A 24,526-nucleotide genomic window follows, 5' to 3' on the forward strand; every position below is an offset into this window, starting at 1 on the left:
AAGAGGTGAGGGGATAGATAAAAAGGATACGGGAGGAGGTACAATACACAAATAGGCCATTTATGCTATAATATATGTACATGTTGAATATGTGTTATGTTCATAATAAAGAGAAAAGCACACGCGCTCAATGCTACAGTTGTTGGATGTGTGGGGCTCGGAGTCACACTTTGACGGAACCACGGTCCTAACGACGCCCACTCCAACCACTGCCACCACCAGGACAGGACTGCCAAAGAGTTAAGAGTGGGGTGATGGGAGGAAGGTTATGAGTGGGTTTATTGACATTTTTACAAGCGTCGTCCAACTCTGGATTGCGAGATTGTGAACTCTGGCCCAATGCTGTAGTCCTTCCAAACCTAAGGCACCTGAAAAATAAAAAGCACAATGCAGTTTGCAAAAAAAATAATCTAAAATGTAGGACACCGCACCACTTGTTCAAAAAATTGCTACTTCCCATTGTAGAGCAGTGACATACGACTGATGCATGCATATAAATCTCCAATAGTAGGTCAACGTGCTACTGATCTTACCTGGTGATGGCACTGTATGTTTGGAAGAACTGTTCGAAAGCTCTGACAGACAACTCGGGCTGGAGAACGCTCTAGAGCTGTCCACCCTGCTTTCGGTTCCAACGTGACTATGCATGCTTGGCATTGCACAATCTGCTATGCGAATACGTTTCGATATACAGTCGACCGATTTTTCGGACCCTCTAGGGACCGTGAAAACGACCGAAAAATCAGGGAGTCCGGAAAATCAATTTTCACCGAAAAAATCACGAACTTAGTGCCATTACGCTGGAGGAAGAAGTCAATGTGTTGCACACATTCTAAAGCTCCTAATGACTAAATTTCCCCGCACGGCACGTGCACAGACGACGGGCAGCGACCACTTTCACGAGCTCGGCCTGGCTGTGCTGCCCTTGGCATGTCGCCGATGAACGCACGGGTTGGGACAAAATCTAAATGGGAAAGCGAACCTGCCGCTGCGGGAACTGCATTGCGCCCGCAATACGATGGGCCCAGAACAAGAACGCAAAGATGGCGAAAGAATAAGAACCGAGAAACGGCCGAAGCAAGCGCTCCGCCAACGTTGGCCTCCATCATTAGGCCTAGCGACTAGAGCCAAAATCTGCATTGTATTCCCCGATATGCACTCTGCGGTGGCTTGTGTATGAGGGGCGTCATCGAAACACCAGTTATTTACGGTTTTACGAGAGAAAAGTCAGGATTGCGGTGCGTTTTGCCACGGGTACGCTGACCTCGCTTAAAAATGCAGCACCATTACCTCCCGCGCTCGCAGTCTCCGTGAAGCTGAGTGCCTCCCACGCACTTCGCTGCTACCTCTTTCCGTATTCGAAACGAAAGACTCGGCATAGATGAGTTCCACAAACTCTGACTGCTTTCCAAGTTCGTGCGGCGGAAGATGTTCAAGAACCACACGAACTCGAAACCACGGGGGCGAAATGATCCGACTCGCGCAAAATTTCAGTATCGCAAGATGCCTCCTTTAAGCTTGAATTTCGTTTTATTTGATCAAGTTTTTGATCTCTCCTGCAGTTTGAAGTAATAAGGTTGCACTGTACATATTATATGGTGGCGAGTGCAAGCGAGGTTCATAAAATCGAGCAGTAAGTTGCGGTGCGTCCTAAATTTCAGGCGCTCTTATACATTGGCTCTATGGGCTATGTCGCGGTGCCGCGAAAAATTCCGAATAATCAAGCACGTCCGAAAAATCAGGCATCAGAATTTTGACGCGACTGTTAAGTTCAGAACACATCTGTGCAAGCAGATTACACCGGCTATTGACCTCCGAGGCGGCGCGTGCTACCGGCGACCGCCATGGGGAGATAGTCGCGTTGAAATTGAAAGTAGAGTGTTCAGAGCATCCCCTGAGCCACTACAGCTAATGTAATCGTATAGTGCCTAGGCACTATAGTAATAGTCTCACAGAGGTGTGTCCGAATCTTAAGGAGGGATGCGGGGCTAAAATACTGATTTTCAGGAAAAAAAACGGTGTTTAAAGTTCAAGTTATTTTGGATTGCTGGTTTAATGAATATTCTCACCAAGTTCAGTTGTTATCTGAGCAGTAGAAAAGAAGAAAATTAATTCTTTTCACGACGTACTGGTAGGCTGTCAAAGGCGTCTATGAACGCTCTTCTCGAGACGCGGTCGCACTGCAGGCAAAAAAACCATACGAGATGTGAATGCCCGCGTTACAAAATTTGTTTTTCGCGCTTTTATCTTCTGTGGAGAATAAGCAAGGCTACTAACGAAAAAGTAAAAAAGAAAGGCATATGGCATATTTCTGGCCGCGGCAACGGCAGAGTGGCTGCAAATCGAAACAGGAGCTTGGAATGACGAAAATTAACACGTGACCACCTAACGCTGTTTTTGCGCCATTCGGAGTCGCTCCCACTTTGGTTGTGTTCGATGTTTGCTATCTGTTCCCTTTTCTTCCTTCTATGTGTTTATTGCGAACAGCGGGTGGCCAGTGGTGTGACCGGAAGATGCCCCTACTGAAAGCTTCGGTATGGAGAAGTTTGGGAAGCGAAAACTCACCACGAAATCGAGAGGCTTACACATCACTGGGCGACCACCAGCAAAGTGAGCGTCTGCTTGTGCGTTCGCCAGGCACTAGCCTGCCGCCGGCGAGAGAAGCGAATTCTTCAAGCTCCGATGATGGTTCATCACCCGAAGACCGAATTTGCATCACTAAGAACCGTAGAGACTACAGCAGCCTTGGCTGTACTAGAAATTAATGAGGGTGCACATGGCATCAAGAGAGTGTTTGACAAGCTGGAACTAGAACATGGGCGAGTACAGACGATGAAGCACGTCCAGCAAGCAACTCATCATATTTCACGAGCGAATGAAAGGGCAATCGACAGCTCTAAAGCTGAAAAAAAGAAAAGGCTTGAAGCATTTGCCGCAGAGCAGCGTCCTGTTGAAGCGGAGGGCCCGACCTATGGATCAGGGCACTTCAATTTTTTTTTACCCCAAAATAAAATAGCACGCTCTGAAATCTTTGAACTCATTTTTCTCAGTTTGCACTTCTTGGAAAACAAAACCATTAGGAAAACTATCATTTCCAAATTGCATCTCTAAAAGCTGCTTTCAAGGTGGTTTCTCGACTGAAATTTTCTTGGGAAAAAGATAAGGTACTTTTTAGGTTGCTAAATATTTTTTAACTCAAAATATTTTGAGATGTCTGACATACAGTAATCCCTCATTATAACGAAATCGCTTTACTCGAAATATCGCTTTATTCGAAAATTCTTGCGGGCCCGACCCAACACATAGATTTTAGGCCGCATTACTCGAAGTACACGAAGAGCTTGACCCGCTTAGAGCAAAGTGGCGAGCGGAGGCATTGCAACCGCGGCGATGAGCCTTTTGCGCATGCAGTAACAAATTATACCGCCGACAAATTAGTCTCAGGCAGGCACAGAACAAGCCACAAAAGTACTGAACCTACGACCGATGACCCCAGCTGTTTACAGCGGATGCGGACAAAAGCGCGCCCGAATCGGTCGCAGTCGCATCACTGGTGTTTCACGAGATAGAATCCGAATGAACAAAAATTTTCGTGACGCTTTGCGATGCCAGAAAACCGCAATCTCTTGGATGCCGAAAAGTGGCAAAATGACTGCGGGCAGACTTGCGCCGTAGCATTCCAAAGGGTGCGCCCGGTGAGCAAAATTTTACCGCTCTAAAGAACATTTCTGGCGCTTTAACGTGCCAAAAAGCATAAAAGAAATGTCCCTCTGATTATGAGCCCGTTCGCGCTTGCGAGTTGCGAGCGAGGTGAGCTTTCGGCAACGAACTGAGCTGCTCCCTGGCTGCCGTAGTCGTCGCTAAGCCTAACCGTTTCAAATCGGCCAAAGCAGACGAAACTCTCGAAAGCGCGCGAACAACGTGAATCCCGAGAGTTTACAACGGTGTTGTTGAGCTGCTGCCTGGCCGCACGCCCTTTGCCGTGTTCGATGCGAGGAGCTACGTTAACAAAACGGGAAGACTACTTTGGGGAAGCCGGTCTAGAAATTTGCTTGCCGCTCGTCATAATCGGCCTTCATTGCAAGAAAACACCGCCCCTAGCTTCGTTGCACTTTTGACGGTGCAAATCGACTGATAACTTGCCAAAAACATGATAAAATCCGAGCGTCGCCAGCGGCGAGTCAGGTTGTCAAAATGCACGTCAACGCAACTATGGTGTTTCCCCGGCGATTTTCTCAAGCCGGTCATGCTTTATTCGCCCCATCCAACTAGACAAACTGTCTAAATCCGTGGTAGGCTCAATGAATTTTGTTCCTAGACATCTGTCAATGGCACGGACGCGACGCTGCGCGAACACTAACACCCGAACCGTAGAATTAGCACGTCATCGACAACGGTGCGCCGAAAAACCCAACTGCAAACTTCACAGCTGTACACCTCGGGAACAAAGCTGCCCGTAATCATGCGAAGCCCCTACTGCAAAACCGTTCAGTTTTCATGATCGCGCTGCGTACCTACAATGAGCGGCTAATCGTCTTTTGAGCACAACAAACAAAACCTCAGACTCGAGCCACGGCATTTCCGCTTGAAAGCGGCCACTGCCTTCGCGATTCGAAATACCCCGAAGGTTGAATGCATGGGCGGCGACCACGGCCTCGTGCAATGCTTGGTCAGATTAGAGCAGGGGTTGCACGCACCCGGTAAGAACTTGAAACAGCCAAAGGCCACTGCGTTTTTTGTACCTAAATAAAGTTTTGCTTCACTGAATACATTGTATTTTGACTGCCTCGCCTCTGCGGAGCAGTTAAAGCTCGACTGTTTTAGATTTTCTGGGGTGGTCGCTTGTATCGAATTACCACTTATAACAAATTTCTTTGCTGTCCTGCTGACTTTATTTTAGTAAGAGATTACTGTGTAATGGCAACAAAAAAATTAAACTTTGTTTTTAGAGTGATAACATTTTTACAGATATTGTACAAAAAACATGTGAAAGGTCTTATCCTGCACTATAAACCATCTAGAAGGTATCTAATCAGAAAATATTAGTATATCTTCAATATTTTGGAAATGACAGTTTTCCTAAGCTGACACACCTGATTGCTCAATATGAAAGCTATAACTTCTTTTCCGTTTGAGCTAAGAAGCTGATATTTTGAATAATGTCTAATGAGAAGATACACTCTTCCTAAAAATTTTATCAAAATCGGTGCAGTAATTCAGAAGTTGACTCTTCAGCCTAGCATCCCCCTAAAAAGCCATAGCAAGAGGTTATATGGACGTATATCCGCGAGGCGAGACAGGTTGCAGGGCGCCGCTACTGCGCAACACCAATGAGAAAACTGCCGAGCTGTAGCATCGCCAGCAAGAACGAAGCAAATCTCTGTGCAAGTTAGCAGCTTGCTTGCCAGTGAAACGAGCGTCATTTGACTTTACTATGGAAAAAACAAAATGGGGTAGACAGGACGTATCTTAGTGGCATTACTGATAAAAAATTACAAATGAAATAGACTATCGAGTGCTTCGAGCGCGAATTACTTGACCCAACCTTCCGTTCCAAGCTTCCGGGACAGGACTTGCCACTTAAGGAATAAAGCGAGCAGCACAGTAGGTAGCAAAATTAAGGTTCGAAAGTTTAAACAACCCTCCTAAGGAATCCTGCATACAATTTTAAAACTCTCCACCGCACTCCATCATACTGTGCGATTCAAATTCCTTTGTCGCGCATGCGACAGCCATTGTCAACGCAACGCTTGATTCAAACACCCTTGTTCACGCAGGCAACAGCATTTAGCAACGCAAAGCGACAGCACAAACTGAAAGAAACTAACCTCCAGACCGCATTCATAACGAATGCGTGCACCCGGGGCTAAAGTCAGGGTGGTCTTGGGGGGGGGGGGGGGGGTGTCTCAGACCCCTCGTCAATATCGGAGGGGGTCTGAGACCCCTCTTGCCTTCATTGTCTTTGGGTATTGGCGAATGTTCAGAAATGCTACCTTTATCCATGTTTTAAAAAAGACTGAAAAGTAGTGGTCTCATAAATATGCATACGGTAAAATTACCGATGCTTCGTTTCACTGTAAGATGTTTTACACAAGATACCATCGAGCAGACTGGCAGAGCGTGGGGACCGCTTGTTTAAAGGGACGCAGAAAGGGATGTTTGAGCTTGGCTTTAAAATGCTTGCACTATATAGAGTACAGGCCACCGAGCGTCCGTGACACGTACGAGAGCACAAAAGCGAGCGGGAAATTTACAATACATTTTTAAAAATTCCCGCTTTCGCACCTCGCGGCGACGCACAGTCCCGGGCTTTCGTGCGAAAACCTGGCATACAACATCATGCCGTGCAAGTGATGTGAGCAGCAGGGGGTTACCATTGGTTCACGGCGGCTAATTCTTTCAGACGTCACGTGCTACCGAGGCCGCTCCGCGCGCCGGAGCTGGCAGAGGTAGTGGAGTGGCCGGGTGCGTGGGGCCGGCAGGGGAGCGCCGCTGTTCTGGCGTGCGAGAGGAGAGGGAAAGGCACGAAGATGCGGAAGTTCAAACTTTATCTGCATGTAACTCGGCTTCCACAAAACGCATTAAAATAATTCTTGCTGGAGGAGGCAGCATTACACAAAGGTGCCCCTGTGCTGTTAAAGATCCCCAGGTGGTGGAAATTATTGGAGCCCTCCATTAAGGCACATCTTTTCTCCTTTCTTATTTCACTCCCTCCTTTATCTCTTCCCTAACAGCACAGTTGAGGTGTCCCCAACAGTGAGAAGAATACTGCGCCATTTCATTTCCCCAAAATCCAATTTTCAAATTCATTTTTTTCGCTTTGGTGGATGGACACAGCACATTTCAATAATTCCTGTCACATCTCTTTCAACTCTCTTCCGAGGTCTTGTGTGGGGTACCACTCCCAGTGGACACATTTTGCGGCCACGGTTTGTGGGGAAGTTCCGGTGACGGCTTTTCGTTCGAACGAGGCATGTAATGCTTTCCCACTCAATGAAAAAAAAATTAGCTGCGGTCCAACTACAGCTAAACCTGGTTAGAGCGAAAGCTGTGGTGTATTGGGCGAGAAGATGTGGCTTGGCGTCTTAACGTTGAGCGCGTTCCGCACATCGGATACGCTGTGCACCCACTCTGCCAGCCTAGCAGGTGGCAGTTAAATTAATGGTTGATCACAAGAGGTACGTCCCCGAATGAACGCTGCAGCCTACTGTTGCAGTGCGGCGTGTCTGCCACAATGCAGAAACCGAACGTGAAACAGCATAAGAGAAGAAGTTCAATTATAAAATATTTACTGGTTGTACGCAAATAGCGCAGCAGAACCTCATTTGTATGTTTCGGTTCAAACAACTGTCCAAACATTTGGGGTTTCAGTGACTGTTGCCTTCCCTTGTTCTTGAAGTCATTTTCAAAACCAAAGTACTAGTTTTGGATCACACATTTTTCCGGAGAATAAGTCTTCGCGTCGCATTTTAAAAAAAAACTTATGACAAGGTTCTACTGAACCACATGGTGATCCGTGTTTCAAAGTAAAGTGTTTCACATTATTACAACAAGAATAAAACATGGTACTAAAAATTTGGTGTCTGCAGTGCTCTCATTTCACACTGACATACCCAGATCTTGAGGGTCCTGCAGATGGCAGTCACAGTGGGGCAGTAGGTTCGGACTGCAGCATAGCAGAAAAGGGTGCCGTGGGCACTGCGCTGTGAGAGCACACCCCGCCACGCCAGGGAGTGGTCCCGGATGACCAGCTTGAGGATGAGGCCGCCCCAGAGTGAGGAACCATGAACACAGCCAGCGTAGTGGGGCAGCTGCCGCAGGACTACCTGTCTTTACGTGATAGTCGTTCATCACCTTGCCCAGCAGCATGGCAGGTATCTTCTTCAGGTTGATCAGCCCCTGGTGGGTTGGTTGAAATGAACAAAACTCCACTGCATTTACCAACAGGAATTTAGATAAATTTTTTAAGTATCGAGAGTACTAAAGCACTTCCTGTTGCTTATTCGGCAAGAAATTTCACCACGAATAATGCAGAGTGGTTTTCTTGTATGTAGTGCTGTTAGGCACTGTCAATGTCTGCTGTTCTAATGCTGTTTCCATGACATGATCCAACTACTTGTTCAGGACGTTGCCAATGAAGTTCCCACTCCCATCTTTTCTCAATCCATGGCTGGCAGCTTGGCAGTTAACTTGCTCCCTTCCTAAGTTTTTCAGTCTTCAACTCAATTCCATCACACACAGCATAAAACTCTTGGCACTTATAGGACTAACCCTTAATACTTACTAAAGAAAGCATCTATCCCCCTCCCCACTATAAGAGGTGCTATAATGTTCACTGACCACCCTGCTGCTTTTTTATACACCTTTCCAATCATAAGTTTGTCTTCCAGTGTAATCTGAAATGAATGAGTTTTCTGGTGGTACACATTCTATTATTTTATCATTACTCATTACTACTGCTGCAGTAAGCATTCATCCACTGAAGTCCCCATAGTAACTACAAATGTTGAGTAAGTGGAATGTTTTCCATGTTGCACAAAAACTCTAACAGGCAGAATGTGTATGTCACCAGTTGTTCCTCAAAAGGTTCCTGTGAATTTAACTAAGCAGGGCACACAAAAACTCAAAATATAACAAAATGCCCTTAGTCAGTGGCATGCACGACCTAGAGGTCACACAGCAAACCATACCACGGAGCAAGCGAGTCTGTGCTAGTACGCCTCCATGTGCACTCCACGCTGCACTCCCTCTACCAGCTTTGCATAAAGCTACAACAGAGTCCATTTTCCAGGCAACCGGGTAGGCCCAAAGATGGGGACATGTGGAAAGGGGCAAGAGCCTCCGACCTCTCTACCCCCTAGGTTAGCAGCATTGTTTGAGCTGCTGAGAAGGCAGTTTTGGCCTCGTTATCTATGGGATTACATGTTCATCTCTACTGAATGTTATTTCTTGGCGTTTCGTGCTACAAAAGGATATCACTGCTTTTGTTACAAGTAGAGCGCTCAGTTAGTGCTAGAAAATTTGTAGTGCAAAGTAAAGATACAAGACTTAATTTGAAAATGCATGAATACACGGTCTGCACAAAGGAAATTTTAGTACTTTCCTTCCTTATTTTCAAAACTTCTTCTATCTTGAAATTTTTCTGTGTTCTTGGGGTTCTGTGTTGGTGAAGGTTTAGTGTACATCTTAATTTACCTCAGAACCTACTCTGCAAAAGAATACAGAAACGAGGAGCTACCTTGCAACACTAGGCTCTGTGACTGGTTCATCTATTAGCAACAATCGCTTGCTAGCTACCGTATCTACACGATTTCGAGTCGACCCGCCTCCACCTATTGCGTCAGAAAAAAAAGGGCGTGCTCACAAGCGCATTCCAAAATTCTAGGCTTGCCATCATTCTCACTATTGCTGCCGTTGTCATCGCTGCTGCGATCCCACAGCACGTCGTTCTAGCGTCGTCGTCCAGCGAAATCCCCCTGTTCGCAAACAAACACGGCACGTCGCCATCCCGTGAAATCCCACCCTTAGTAAATAGCTGCACCTCGACATCGAGAGGAACTGCTGAAAAATTTTGCTTCGTTGCAGCCGCCACGCGCATGACCCATTACGTCAAACTAGCGGCACCGTAGAGTTGTTTGTTTTTCTGGCGTAGAGAATGATAGCCATCTAGAATGCTTACTGGGCCCAGAGCACAAATGATGCCGAAGCACCACATTCAAGACTGGTAAAACCTGGGTATCAGTCATGTGAAATGTGTCAAACAGAGCCAGAGAAACAATGTGTGAGCGGTGCTGGCTCCCCGATCAGATACCAATGCTCCTTGGAAGCGTCGTCGTTTCAAGTGGCGGTGCCGACACAATTGGAACAGCAGCCCTTCCGTCAACTATCGACACTTCCATGAGCGCGAAGTGTGCAGTTAAATGTAAAAAAAGAGGAAAAAAATCATTCTCAACATGAGTGCAGAATGGCTGAATGCTACTGGGCAGAGCCGTAGGTGAAACGTAAAACTGGAACCACGCTGTAGCATCCCTGATATATCATTTCTGTCGCCTTTATTTATGATGCCATGCTTTGGTTTTGATTTTAAGTAGAACCCGCCCCCCCCCCCCCCCCATCCCACTTCGGATTTTCAAACTACAAAGAAAGGTGAATTTACAATCGTGTAAATACAGTAAATGACGTCCGATGTGCATTAAAAGCGGCATCAAGATTTGCATATTTTGCAAACACTACTTGGGTTCTTTATAATGTAGCAGATATAATGCCCCACGAGCAGATCCGAGAGATTGTGGATAGGACACAACCAGTTATTTGTTACTAATAAACAAAAGCAAATCTGCAAACATGTTCACTGAAGGATATGTGACTGTGCCTACGTGGGAGGTGATTTAAATTCTGACCATTGTCCTTGTTTGCAATTAGATAACAGCTACACCTGATGAAAGCACGCATAGGAGGCAAGTTTAGTATCTGAATGCAGACCTGCCAACCCGACGATGCTAAATCTACTATAGAGGATGCCAAGAAATACTAAAATTCGGTGAAAAATACTAATATTATGTTTTAGTACACCAAATTTCTTATTTGGCTATGAAAACTATTTGGTTTTAGTCACGGTAACCCGATAGCACGCATCAGTGGCCACACGTCAGCTTACAACAACTCATTTTTCCCCAACGCAATAGCACTATGGAATTCACTGCCTAACGACATCGCTGCATGCACTGATCACAAAACATTCCGCGAGAAAATAAAAATTCACCTCACATAAATCTTGATCACTTCTGCGCTCTTTTGTAGCGAGTATTGCTTGACATATCTTTGTAAAATGATGTATCACTTGCTGGAAAACCCTGATATGACTACAACCCCTTTTATGTTTGTTTGTATGTTTGTTCTTTTTATTGTTATGCATGTTCCCATCATCGCCGTTGGAAACCAATATGCCCCCCCTTATGTAATGCCTTCGGGCCTTTAAGGGATCAATAAATGAAAAATGAAAAAATGAAAACAAAGCAACTTCAACTGGTGTTTCAATACATCACGCAAACAACTTCAGAAAGATGTCTTCGAAGTGGAAGGTTGGGACAACACTGAGGATGTTGCTGCTTTTGCCTTCCTCAGAAAGTCCTTGTCGAACACCTGATTGTGACAGACTACAGACTCCCTACATTTCACAACTAACAGCTGTTCTAGGCTCTTTTCTGACATGGATGAGCGAAACTGAGTGCAAGTCTTCTTCACTTTGCTGAATACTCTTTCACAGTCTGCGTTACTGTGTGGGAGAGTCAGAATCCCTAACATAACTTTTGAGATCTTATCATACTTAAAAGTACGGTCAATGTCCTGAATACTGGCAATAGCATGCCACTGCTCGTCTATCCGCACCTGTGTAGTTACTTGTACTGGAAGTTCTTCGAGCTGAAGGCGGCTTAACTGGGCTTGGATGTCATCCAGGTCCGAGTCATCATCCTGCCCCTCAGAAACTGGCAAGAGAACTGGAAAGCGATTGATGAAGTACCTGACATCAGCAAACTTTGCTGTCACAATGCTGGAAAGCCTTGCCACTTCTGCTTTCTTCAGATTCTCTGACTGCAAGGGGAATTTCGGGATGATGTAATCGCTTACCACCACAAAAAATTTTACTCGTGTAAGAAACTGTTGCTTGTCAGCAATCTTCTGCCTTTCTAAGATTTGTAGAGTTTGGCTGCCGATTACAAGGTCATCATCATCCCTCTGGTTGCCAGAAGACTTGTAATCAATATCTGTCAGCTCACAACTACTCTTAATACCAGATGGTTTCACGAACCGCAGTAAAATCTCCCTGAGCAGGCTGTTCAAAACTTCCAGAAGCACATGTACTTGGGGAGCTCCAGACTGCAAAAAGGTGTTTGTCTTTTCAAATTCTGGTATGACTGACAGCAAGAAGGCGCAGTATGCCTTGTTGACATCTGATGAAAGGAACATGAACAGTCTTTCTTGCCTATTTAAGACCTTGGCCACTTGCTGCTTCAGAGCTTGCTGCGAAGGAGCTAAGTCGATGTCCAGCCTTGGTCGCTTGTTCTGATGTGCGATTTGTGCTGTCCGCGTCGACTTCGGAGAGTCCATCTCTGGATTTCGTTGTTCACTTGGTGATTCCAAGGGTTTCTTTGATGGCTTCACTTCACTGTGAAAGAAGCTGAGCAGTGGCTGCCACTGCTCAACAAGCCGTTTCAAGCTCCTACCAAGAGATAACCAACAAGTGTTGACATGTTTCAGGATTTTTTTTTACTCTACATCATGCAAGCATTGAAAAGCTCTCAGTTTGTCTTTCCTTTTTGAACTCTTCTCCAAGTAGTAGTAGACATCAATCAGCACCTCGTCCACACTTACAGGAAGGCAGGCCGAACCCTTCTGAGCTGCCAAATTGATTAAATGGCAACAACATCCAAGGATGGCAATGTTTTCATGGTTTTCTTTGAGAACAGCAGCAACCCCATTCTTAGATCCGATCATCACTGGCGCGTTATCGCACACCATGCCGACGCAGTTCCGCACAGGCACGTTGTTGGCCTTCAGCGTGTCTACAACAAGTGCACCAATGTTCCGTCCAGTTGAGTCTCCCTCGAGTGTAGGCATTGCTAGCAAAGCAGTACGAACAATGCCGTCGACGAATGTGACAACAATCGGGTAGAGCTTTGCATCATTGCCAGCGTCGTTGCACCCGCCGGTAGCGACCGAAAACGGTCCGGATTGAAGACAGCTTACAACACTACTGACCTGTTGATTGGCCATTTCCTTGGCGATTGCAGCCATTTTTGTACGAGCGCAAGCGTAGGCCACTGCCTCTTTGGAGTTCGGAAACATTTTCCTGAAGAGGTCTCCCGCATGGTCTGCAGCAGTGAATGGCACGTTGTGCTCGATGAGGAAAGCTGTGAAAAGACATTCCGCTCGAATAGTGCCTTGGTCCACTGAAGCGCTAAAATATCCACCGAGCTTCTCGTTGGTGTCAACGATCTGCGCCGAGTCCTTGTGCTTCTTTGTTCCGAGATGCAGGAGGATGTCCCGACGACCGGCGTGCGCAATGTTCAGATCACAGCGGCAGACAGTGCAGAAAGCATGTTTTTCACCCTTGCGAGATTTCTGAATGCACGGATAATCCGTCGAATAACTTGGTATGAACACTTGAAAGTACTTCTTGCCGGACATCTTACAACGACACCCGCAGCAACAACGCTGCACGCCGCGGAAATCACAACGCCGCCGGCAACACAACAGGCCTAACAAGCCCGGCTATGACCACACCAAACGAACCATTTCAAACGGGCAAACACAACAGAAGAATGCGAGGAAGTTCTCTCCTTCCTGCATGAACGCGATGGTGGTGATGACGATGGCTATCCCGTTTGCGAGCCACCAAAAGCCTCAGTGTTGCCAACACAGAAACAGAATGTACGGTGTGCAGCCGCTGAACGACAAAAATAAACAAAAATCGTAAAAATAGAGCGACATTACGATACTCGTAAAAAAACGCTGGAAATCGGGCACTTTACGATGAAATCGTAAAACTTGGCAGGTATGTGAATGTATACTTAGACTTGGACTTACTTGTTCTTTAGATATTTTGTGCATTTTGTCTCAGGCAATAATGTACTGCACGCTGAGCTGAATGTGCTACTATCCCCACAGCTAAGAACACAACCCATGCTCATGCATGTTTTCTCCCGTCCAAATGTAATAAAAGAAAAGAACACACACGCATTAAAGAATCCACGCACCTTGAGGACGTTGATGTATGGCACCACCAACCGGTACTCTGCCACTTGCTGTGGGCAGGCATTGCAGAGGTTGAGGTGGAGGTTGACATGCAGGGACCGCTGCTCGTGCTGGAAGGTTGCATCGAGGTGGTCTTTCACCAACCACCTCCAAACAATCTGGTGCTCGACAAATGCCCCCAGTCCCAGCAGCGTGCCAAACGAGACAGAGAGCAGGGCGATGTCTCTGTCGACAGGGCGGGTGGCCAGTGGATAGGCCTCAGTGGGACTGGGCATCAACCACTGGAAAAGCCCCTTTCCACCCGGCCCCATTTTTTAAGACGAAAGCCTTTAATGGCTGATGGTCGGCCAGAAGTGCCCGTCAGCAGGGACGTGTTCGTCTCGCCTGTCAAAAAAATGTCATCAAAACTAAATGAGCAAAAAGCATTAAAAATTAATTTAAAAAAAGATCAAAAATGAAAACTTCCAGTCAAAACGCACTACAGGATTCTAAGACAGAAAATTTCTGTAGTCTGTAGTCTTGTCGTATTTTGGGCATGTCTTGTGTAGTCTGTCTTGCCTTCTGTAGTCTGTCTTGTCTTTTGTAGTCCTGTCTTCTGTAGTCTGTCTTGTCTTCTGTAGTCTGAGTTGTCTTCTGTAGTTTGCCTGGTCTTCTGTAGTTTGTCTTGTGTAGTGCTCGTACACTGTGTAACAGTCGTTACTGTCACCTGTCAATTAACACAAGATTTGTGTTCTGGAGTAGGCTATGCACAAAAATGCACAGCTTGTTAATGGTCGCCTGTCAATTAACACAAGCTTTGTGCATTCCAGAGTAATTCGTGCACAAAACCACTAGAATTGAAATGAAAATGATCAATATTTATTTACTGTTTCGTGCTTTTTTTTCGAGCTTGCTGATGCATGCTGTCCAGCGTAGTCCTGGCCGCAGGTTCCTAGATACATCGCCCATGAGCCAAGAAAAATGGTTTTTGTCTTGGCTGAAAAAAACAAAAATAGAGATCACCGCTGCTACCTGCGCAAAAAAATGTGAAAGCGTTGATGCTTCCTCGACACTGGTCGCCTTTCAAATTTGGCGCCATGGTTGTTTTCTCATTGACTTGATTGGTTATCAATTAACTCTTATTTTACCCTCATTTCATCCCAGCAACGATTTCGAGTTTTCAAATTTCCCTCCACGGATCGTTCCTGCCCACTCACTGAATACCCGCCCAGTCTAACCATGCGTTCATTGCCTTTCGCTTCTCAATAATTGCCTAATTGCCTCTAATTTATCATTCTTTTTCCTATCTCCTGGTTAAGTATAGGACACTTATCACTGGTCACGTGATTGCTCATTTCAAGTTTTCAAACTTGGCGCCAAGCTTTGGCTTTGTCCATACTTCCAGTTTTTCAAACTTGGCACTACGCTGTAGCTCCACCTACTTTCAGCGTTTTCAAATTTCGCGGCACTTTTTCTCTGGCCCAGCCACTTTTTGGACATTTTTGGCTGTAAATAATTATCTGAATATGAAATTTTCTTTTCGAGCAGCATCCTCACATCATCCTCTGCCAATTACACAACCAATCGTATGACGCTATCTCTTCTGAGTTGCCCACAACTGCTGCGGACACGATCCCCGGCAACATAGCCTAGTAAACTTCTCACTTTATTCAAAATGTTGTAATACTGAACAAGGCCTATGACTGGCCGAGTTGGTACTGACTCACCTTAAAACCAGCCAGAACACACAAGAAGATATGAGCTCAAGAGGCGGGACTAACAAAAATTTAATTGAAGATTTTGATTATTTGATATGTGAGGGTTTAACATCCCAAAGCGACTCGGGCTATGAGGAACGCCGTAGTGGAGGGCTCCAGAAATTTCGACCACCCAGGGTTCATTAGCATGCACTGACAACGCACAGTACACGGGCCTCTAAAATTTCGCCTCCATTGAAATTTGACTGGTGCGGCCAGGATCGAACCTGCGTCTTTTGGGACAGCAGCCGAGCGCCATAACCACCGAGCCACTGTGGCGGCATCATTGAAGGAAAGCCGCAAAAGGAGACCCGCGAAGAGATACAAGCGCACAATAACCCAAAGCAGTGAAAGGGCGAAGTGCAATCAAAGGTCACTGGCATACTAATGAATCATCTAAGAAAGCAAATTCCTTACGGTGAAGGTTTTCCGATGGCTTAGCCACACGTGTCCTTAGCATTACCGATGTAGTAAGCCTCAACTATCTACAGACAGATTTATCCCTTCCATGAACCACTGATGTGTCGTGGAAATTAGGCGTGCAAAGAGACATGTCATCCTCCGATTTGCATTCACAAGATTGAGCATACAGTGCCAGATTAGAATTTGCCTTCCCCCTATAGAGTGAAAGTGCTCAGTCAAGTGCAAATTCAAATATCTGCCTGTCTGCCCATATTAGTTGCAGCCATAAGGCAGTGGAACGCAATAAACTCCATTACTTTTGCAAGTGGTGAACCTTTTTTGTGACACTGTCCATTGTGGACAAGTACCCAGTTTTATCAAGCCTTTTTAATGGCGGCGCAGAGGCCTCCTGTCTTGCACTTAGCTGTTAAGACAACAGCAGCATTACGCTTTCCCACGACTTTCTTGAGACTGTGAAATACTGTGGAGGTAAGGTGTATCAGCATCATCGGAGTATGTGCTCCTTACCCTCGAGCGAGTGAAAACATACTATGACAGGTTGTTGAGATGGGCAAGTGGGAACCCAGCTGCTTGGAAACCTGCTACAAGAATGCGTCATCAGCAGTGATGGCATGACTTATCTAAAGCTGATGTCATGCACACGATTGCACACCCATCAAGTGTTTCCATCTTTACTGACCTTAACCAGCGACAAATACACCTCTTCACCATCCTTCCCCAACAACGAGTGGTCCGACTCATAGCTAAAAAGAGCCTTCCCCGATCTTTAGCTGTAGCCCCGACAAACATATTCGTCCACAAAGCGCAAGCCTGCATGAAACTGCTAACGGTTCTGCTTAGACAATTCTGATGTAAAAGACAGGCCTTGACCGCATGCCTTAAAGACTCCTAAAACACCTTGTGCCAACTTATCTGAGCCTTCTATGTCCAGAAAAATTACAGTCATGAACATAACGAAATGCTACTATGCCAAGGCCTTCCAAACAGGGCTCTAATGCCTTATTGACTTTAGACAAAAAAATGTTGCTGAGCAAAGGTACGACCTGCGTGTAAATACCGCCCTGCCAACTGACAAATGCGGATTTGCAGTAAAAGGACAACAGCCCCAAGAAGCCAGCAACCGAAATCACGCAATCATCTTTAAAAGCATCTTCATTGTTCACCCTGATGCAGTTTGCACATACCTCAGAGGTCTATCATGTGACAATGATTAGTGCAGGCCCTCAATGTCAATGCTCACTGCAGAGCACCTGCCCAGGTTGCTGTCCACAAGAAACTAGAACTCCACAGAACTCCACTTTTGTCAGTTGGCAAGGCGGTATTTACATCAGAAATCAGGCATATGCAGAGGGTCCCAGGTTGCACTGTTCCTCCGCGACATTCTTCTGTCCAGAGTCGATACCGCATCAAAGCCCTGTTTGGAAGGCCTCGGCATAGTAGCATTTCGTTATGTTGATAGCTACCTAATTTTTTTGCACAAGGAGGGCTCAAATAAGTTGGCACAAGACGTTTTAGAAATCTTTAGGCATGTGGTTAAAGCCTATCTTTTAAGTCTGAATTTCACTAAGCATAACCGTTTGTAGCTTCTTGACAGACCTGCGCTTTGCGGATGACCACATATGTTGGCGCCAAAGCCCAAGATCAGGAAGCCTCTTAGCTACGAGTTGAACCACTCGAGGCTGGTGAAGGACAGGTTGGCAATCACATGCATCACGACTGCTTTATGAAAGTCATGCCATCACAGTGTTTAGAATGCATTCTCGGAGCAGGTTTCCAAGCCAATGGCACCTGGGTTCCCACTTGCCCATCTTGCGCACCTGTCAGAGTGTGTTTTTACTCTCTCGAGGGAACGGAACACCGTTCACATGATGCTGACGTAGTTGAGCAGCACAAAAAGACGGGCTCTATACCTTACTTCCACGCCATTTCGTACCATCCCAAGAAAGTTGCACCAAAGTATGATGTTGCTGTTGTCTTGACCGCTAAAAGTAAGGTAGGAGCCCTTTGCTTCTTCGTTCAAACTAGGCTTGATACAACTACGGGTAATCGTCCGCTATGCACAGTGGCAGATAAAAAATGTTCACCACTTGGAAAAGTAAACCGGTTTTTTGCATTCCACTGCCTCGTAGCTGAAACTACTATGGGCAGACAAGCAGATATCTGAATGTGCGCGCCTGGCTGAGAGCACTTTCACTGTATAGAGAGGAAGGCGAATTTTCACCTGACACTGCACGTTCAATCTCGTGAATGCAATCGGAGGACGACCTTTCTCTTTGCACGCCTGATTTCTGCGGCACATCAGTGGTTTAGGGAAGTGATAAATCTGTCCTGATATAGTTGAGGCTTACTACATCAGTAAGGCTAAAAACAAGTGCCTGGCTAAACCGTCGGTGAACCTTCACTGTAAGGAATTAGTTTTTTAGATGGTTTACTAGTACGTCAGTGCCTTTCGGTTATTTTTTGCCCTCTCACTGCTTCGGGGTCATGCGTGCTTGAATCTCTTTGCAGGTCTTCTTTTGCCACTTTCCTTCAATAAAATTTCAGTTGTTAGACCAGCCTCATCTTGTGCTCATCTCTTCTCCTGTTTTGTGTCTTCCAGCTGGTTTTAAGATGTAATACTGAATGCCGAAAGAAAGCCATTTTAGAGTCAAGTGCACTTATAATGGCCACAGCTATAATGAATGTTCATTTATTACAAAAAATAGTGCTTACTTCATTAATTTATGCATGAAGTATATGACACTGCACCAAAATAAAAAAAGGACTAAGCCTCTAACCCTCATGGCCAAACTGCAGTTACAGCAAACAAAAGGACACCATAAACCTGCCCCACATGCAAAAGCTTGCACTACAGGCCAATGCAGAAATAAGATCAGATTACTTCCCAAACTGCATGACACTGCCACGCAAAGTAAAGATTGTGACAGGCAATAAAGGAGCAACAAAAAAGCAAACTGTAGGTAGCAGCCAATCTCATGCAGACAAGCTACAAGGTCAGGCCAACATAGACGGGGAAGAAATTTGAAAAAAAAAGCCACAACAAGCACATAATAATTCTCAAGGTTTTCACAGCCCTTTAAATGGCAAATACTTTGCTGAAAAAACATAACAGAAGCGGAAATTTTTTTTCGGCAATCAATTTTTTTCATGTACTTCATTATTCTTGAAGCATGGGCGGGCATAGAGTAGTCAGATTAGTGCATGCGTTCCTAAGCAATGCCATGCCGAAAACTGTACTTACAGAAAAAACTTGCCTTACTGAGTGAATACCACTGGCCATCCACTAATTTCCCAGCCTGCTCCCGGTCCCTGGCAAAAATCACACGCAACTTGGTGGCTTGCACAACTTCCATGCAACTCTTGGTCTTTAGCTGGAAAAAAAATTGAGGGATCAGTGAGATATAAAATTTTACATGCATTGCTTTGTTTCAATGACCAAATAAGAAAGAAACAGCGGTTTCTGTGAGCGCAACTATTTTTTCACACTAGCTTTCTACAGTAAACCATGTTTATCGCGACCTAATTCACACTGACTTGCTGCACGGCCCCAGCACTATGGTGTATAGCTCTATGGTTTCAAATGCTTGTTAGCTCTGAGCCCTTGGGCTTGCACTCGTTAATGCAGAAAACCTCGGAAAGGGCAACCAGAGCTTCGAGTTTTAAGCCATAGGTATTCAGAAGCTCAGTGATCTGTGGGAGAACTTTTGTCTGGGTGACACAGTAGCAAATGCTTCTCCAGCTACTTTCACTCCATTGCAAAAAACTCGCACAGCAGAGACCTGTCCTCCATTTTGAATTGCAGAACCAATCACTGAAATTTAAAGCACGCATACTAAATGCACACCTACCTTCCAACACAGCTTCATAATAATGGGTATAATTATTGGAATGAAATACCAGTCAGTACATGTAGTTTTCAGTTTGTCCAAAAATTATAAGCAACCGACAAACAATAAACTATAAAAGAGAAATAAAATAACCAGAATTGGTTAAAAAATCTGTCAGAAGAATTATGTGACATCCACTACACTCCAGCAGTTCTTTGCCTTTGTGCACCTTCAAACCACACTTTCTTACAGGCACATTTGCACAGAAATTCGGTTGAACCTGATCTTTAAGAATCTTTTTTGGTGCAACAGTAGGAAGAAACCAGGTTTTACCCAAAAACGAAGCACCCTACACATTGCATCACAAGCCCAGATGGTGCACTTGAGTCGCCTCTTATGCTTATGCAAGAAATAGGAACAGAGATATCTTGACTAAATAAAAAAAAGAGGAAGTGCAGTGCATGTGTAATGCAGAGAAGATATAAGCAATACCACACTAAAACACTGGGAGGATTCCAAGAGTAGGTGAATGCATGAATGGGTGGCAATCAGGTGGCTAAATGAGATTAGGAAATTTGAGGAAAAAGGGTGGTAGCATGTGGCACAGGAGAGTTACCTAAAATGAACTAGAGAACCATTGTTCTGCACTAATTTTAACAGCACATTCACACGACAGACAAAATCACTAACTCCAGGAACAGACTGAGCATCATGCAACTCAATGTCAATCACCATTGCAAATGGCACCAGCAGCGCAGACTGCACATGAGGAAAAGTAGACATATTTTTGCTCTCAACTTTGAGCAGCAGTCAGCTGCGCTTTTAAGAGCAAAGCTCTAACGTACCGCAACATTGGAACTTTGTTTTACTGACATGAGGGTGCTTGTGAGCGTGCAAGTGCCATGTTTGTTTTGCACCAAATGTGTTAATTGCGAGGTATGTTTAACTAAAGAGGGGCATCTAACATGGGCATCAGCTCTTCATTACTTCCCTTCTATATCCCTTCCTTATATCATGGTTCAAGTGTCCACCAAAATGTGAGAGACTTACTGTTACATTTCCTTGAATTTTCCTTCAACTAATTATAATTTTTCAAGTATACAGCTTTAAGAAGGTAGAGGTAGAAACTGTGCAGTATAACCATATGCTATGGCAATAAACCAGCAATAAATCTGTGCTGACAGCAGCTTGCCCAGTGCATTGCAAGGATGCTATACCATACAAGGAGTGGTGTCATCGTGCAATGTTACATTACTGACTGACAATTTGGCCTCTGTGTCAGAAATACTGGTAAACCATCATTGTAGAGCACAATGTTTTTAAAGGGATAAATGAACATATAGGTCCTTTTCGAGGACACATATGCATACCAGGCAACAAGTGTGCAATGTCAAAGCACATTTATGTTAACAGCAGCTGCGTCAAGAGCTACATCAGCGACTATATTTTGTACAAGTCTACAGTTCCGGTAATTATAAGCTGAGGTACTGCTGTGAAGTGCATGTAGAGTTTCATGCATTTCTAAACCTAGCTGCAAGCCTATATTGAAAATATTTTTCTAAATAGGCAGCTAAGATATGCATCACTGAAAAAGAATAACTACCATGAACGGATCAGGAGGGATGACACAGCCGAAGGCAGGAAGCACGCATGGCCCAATAGATTCTGGCCGCTGGCAACTGCAAATAAATACATCCAGAGCAACAGCTGTCAGTGGCTGTAGCCATGTCATGAATGACAAGAGAGGAAATCGTCTACTGCTTTAAAAACTAAACTTAGACGTAATATAAGTAAATAAAAAACCAATGAGCTAGCCCATGACAAAACAAATGAACAGATTTTATGTAATGCACCCATATACATTCTTTGAGAAGAGTCACAATGACTGTTATGACCACACTGAAAGATGAGCTGGCTGAAATACCGCACACCAATTTGAATATAGGATGTGCAGGTTTTCATTAATTCCTATCATGGTGCCTTGCCCAATGTCTTGGTATTTAATTGAAAGTTGCAACCAGTCTGCCTTGGTTAAATGAGTAGAGAGAATGAAAAAAAGCATGCCTTCACTAGCAAGAAGCTTGATATCTCACAGCACAGCTTGGCATCATAGAAAAATTGCTAGCGCATTTAACAAATCTGCATACAATTAAAAGCTGCACAAATTTGTCGACTGGCAATGCAAGTAAAGGCAAGAGAAACAAAAAAATACCAAAGAACACTCGTGAGTGCGGCGAGGGGAGGTCTGTGGGTAGGATCCCGTGCCTGGGAAGAGTTCCGAGCTCGGAGAATCGCCGGCACCACAGCTGATGGCACGCAACCAAGAATAAATAACAAAGCGAAAATAAGTAACAAAAAACCATCGACAATGGCGAACGACTTGAATGCGGGCCACAAAAGCGAGGGATATAGCAAAAAGGTAGAAATCCTAAATAATTGTGCAGTTGCATATCCGACAGCTCGCAGTGCTCAGAAGGAGAGGAAGCATCAACGTTTACAGCTCAGGAGACGCAAGATTGATCTAACTTTGACATAACACTGCCTCAAATCCTGTTCCACTGGGGAAGCACAGACAAGTTTACTAATGACAAGGCGATGAATATGAACTAGCCTTTCGCATGCGATCACTGTCGCAAAATTTAGTATGACGCATATTAAGGCACAAGCACTAATCCGATGAGTACTAACCCCGAGCAAAATAGTGCGGTGTCTGATCGCAGCTGGCCTAGCGCGAGCGCTCCGCCGCGCGGCACTTCTCGCTCATCGTCTTCTACGCAGTGCAAATCCATGCTTTTGCACCGAGTGTCGAAGCGCTAGCAAGCGAAAGCGTAACTCTGTTGTGATATCTGGTGCCATTTTTATTTACCACGGCACGCGAGTAATAAATGCACATAAAGACAATGAGAACAACACTTGTCATGCAGGATATAGGCCCTGCTTTTTTGGCGCCGCATTATAGCTGCGGCAACCGCAGGCGGACTGCCTCCACTCACATCCCCATATAGCCGCATACAAATAGCGCGTGTGAATACAGATCATTAGCAAAGAAACGCAGAGCGGGACTCACCGGCCATGCGATTCATCCAGGCTTAGTAAAACGGCGCAGGAGTCTTCGTTCCCCTAACAGATGAAAAGACGTCGCAGCACTCTTCATGGCTTACCCGTTGAAACTCGATAATGTTGACAGGCCGAAATCCTGGTCGTCGGCTTCCAAAACACACTCCTGCTCACCTTCCTATTGAATGAGTTCTTCACACGTGTCCGCCGTACAAGTACTCAAGCAATGCCTCAAAGAGGCAAATAATACAAAACACGACGTGTCGGTTGCGCTGCAATGGCGCCGACGGCTGCGCTTTCGTGTCGGTGAAAAAATACAACCGACAAAAAAATTTGTTTTTTAAACCATGAATACTTGTACTATCTTCACAACAAAGACACTGCATTTATTTTAAATTTTTTTTAGATTATTTAAGAATACTAAAGCGCTTTCAGTTACTTTTTCTGGCATGTCGTTTGTAGAAGCTGCGATCCTGTGATCCCCTGAAGTGACCCGGATGGCCTAGCAGACGACGGAGCAGACGACGGTGTTCACAGAATGCAATTTCGTTTCATGCCAGATAAAATCACTAAGTTGCGGCAAAAACAGCGAAGAAAAGCGCCGTATCTCAAGCTGGCGAATATCGTGGATAAGTTGAACGCAATTGGCACGATGGAGAGTAGCTGCGATGCATTATTTGCGCGACACTGGCACGCTCACCGGAGATCATGAAACTTAACAGCTTAATCGGTGACCATTACAAGCGGAGTGCTTTGATATCAACTGCGTTACGAAACTACGTCGATACTTGCGTCTCACTTTAGCTAATATGCAACAGTGGCTAGCACTCGCAGCATCCTGATCGCGTGTAGTTTAACAAGCAAGAGCCCACTAGCGCATCGAAGCAGGCGTGTTTTCGAGCTCGTATCGTTACGAAAAATACTAGTTGTTTCGGCACGTACTGGAATTGAAGTTCTCAGCCTGTGCGTCACGGACGGTGACGATGGCGTCGCGGACGATCTTAACTAAGACTCGCCGCAAAGCAGCCGATAACCCAAGGATATGTGCGTTAAAGGTTGTTCACCAGTAGTGCAAGCGTGGGCAGAAAGTATCGCTCAGTCGCAGCGCCAGTCGCTCGCTTCTCGATTTTCCAGCCTTCCGAGTGAAGGTCGCAAGCTGTTGAGCCAATAAGTGAGCCAGCGGGAGTGAGCGAGGCGAGCTTTCGGGAACGACGCCGCCCGCGGGCGCGCCGGGCAATGAACTACGCGCTACCCCCTGGCTGCCCTAGTCGCCGCTAAGCCTAGCCGGTTTCGCATCGATGCAGCAGCTGAGTGAAACTGGCTAGCGCTGAGGTGCTGCTCTCGTCATCGTTTTACTGTGAACCTCGTCTCATAGTAAAACAAAGATATGCTCGGTTTCCGCGACACCTTCAGGAGCGGAGCCAGCTGAGGCCAGGGGAGGCGCGATTGAGCAGCAGCAATTAAAGGCGCCGTGGGGAGACATTTGTTTATATTCCTGTTATCGCTTCTACCAACGACTCGATATTGGCCAACGATACTCCATCCGACGGCTTAGTATGGACTTGAACAAACATTACTGTCGCATTTTTCTGACGCTGGCGGCCGGTATTCAGACTGGCATGCCGCGCCCGTACGTTATCATGTCGCTCAACTGTATGGCCGTGGTGCGCAACAAAACTCCCGGACAGCCTCCTGTTCGCTCAGATTGTCATGGCACACAATCACACT

General features: G+C 45.5%; 1 protein-coding gene and 1 pseudogene across 1 annotated transcript; both read right to left on the bottom strand.

Moving 5' to 3' along the window:
* Positions 1-240: 240 nt before the first annotated feature.
* Positions 241-23,097, bottom strand: LOC144129159 (uncharacterized). Its single transcript, XM_077663110.1, has 8 exons — positions 22,809-23,097; positions 21,954-22,047; positions 21,345-21,420; positions 19,156-19,285; positions 14,622-14,731; positions 13,758-14,139; positions 7,614-7,899; positions 241-368 (listed from the first exon to the last, which is right to left on the bottom strand). The coding sequence occupies exons 6-8, from the start codon at positions 14,064-14,066 to the stop codon at positions 241-243; spliced, it is 723 nt and encodes a 240-aa protein (XP_077519236.1). The 5' UTR covers positions 14,067-14,139; positions 14,622-14,731; positions 19,156-19,285; positions 21,345-21,420; positions 21,954-22,047; positions 22,809-23,097.
* LOC144103467 (uncharacterized) lies at positions 11,056-13,188 on the bottom strand (annotated as a pseudogene).
* Positions 23,098-24,526: the final 1,429 nt, after the last annotated feature.

The sequence above is a fragment of the Amblyomma americanum genome, chromosome 1 (assembly GCF_052857255.1).
Source record: "Amblyomma americanum isolate KBUSLIRL-KWMA chromosome 1, ASM5285725v1, whole genome shotgun sequence".
NCBI classification, from domain to species: Eukaryota; Metazoa; Arthropoda; class Arachnida; order Ixodida; family Ixodidae; genus Amblyomma; species Amblyomma americanum.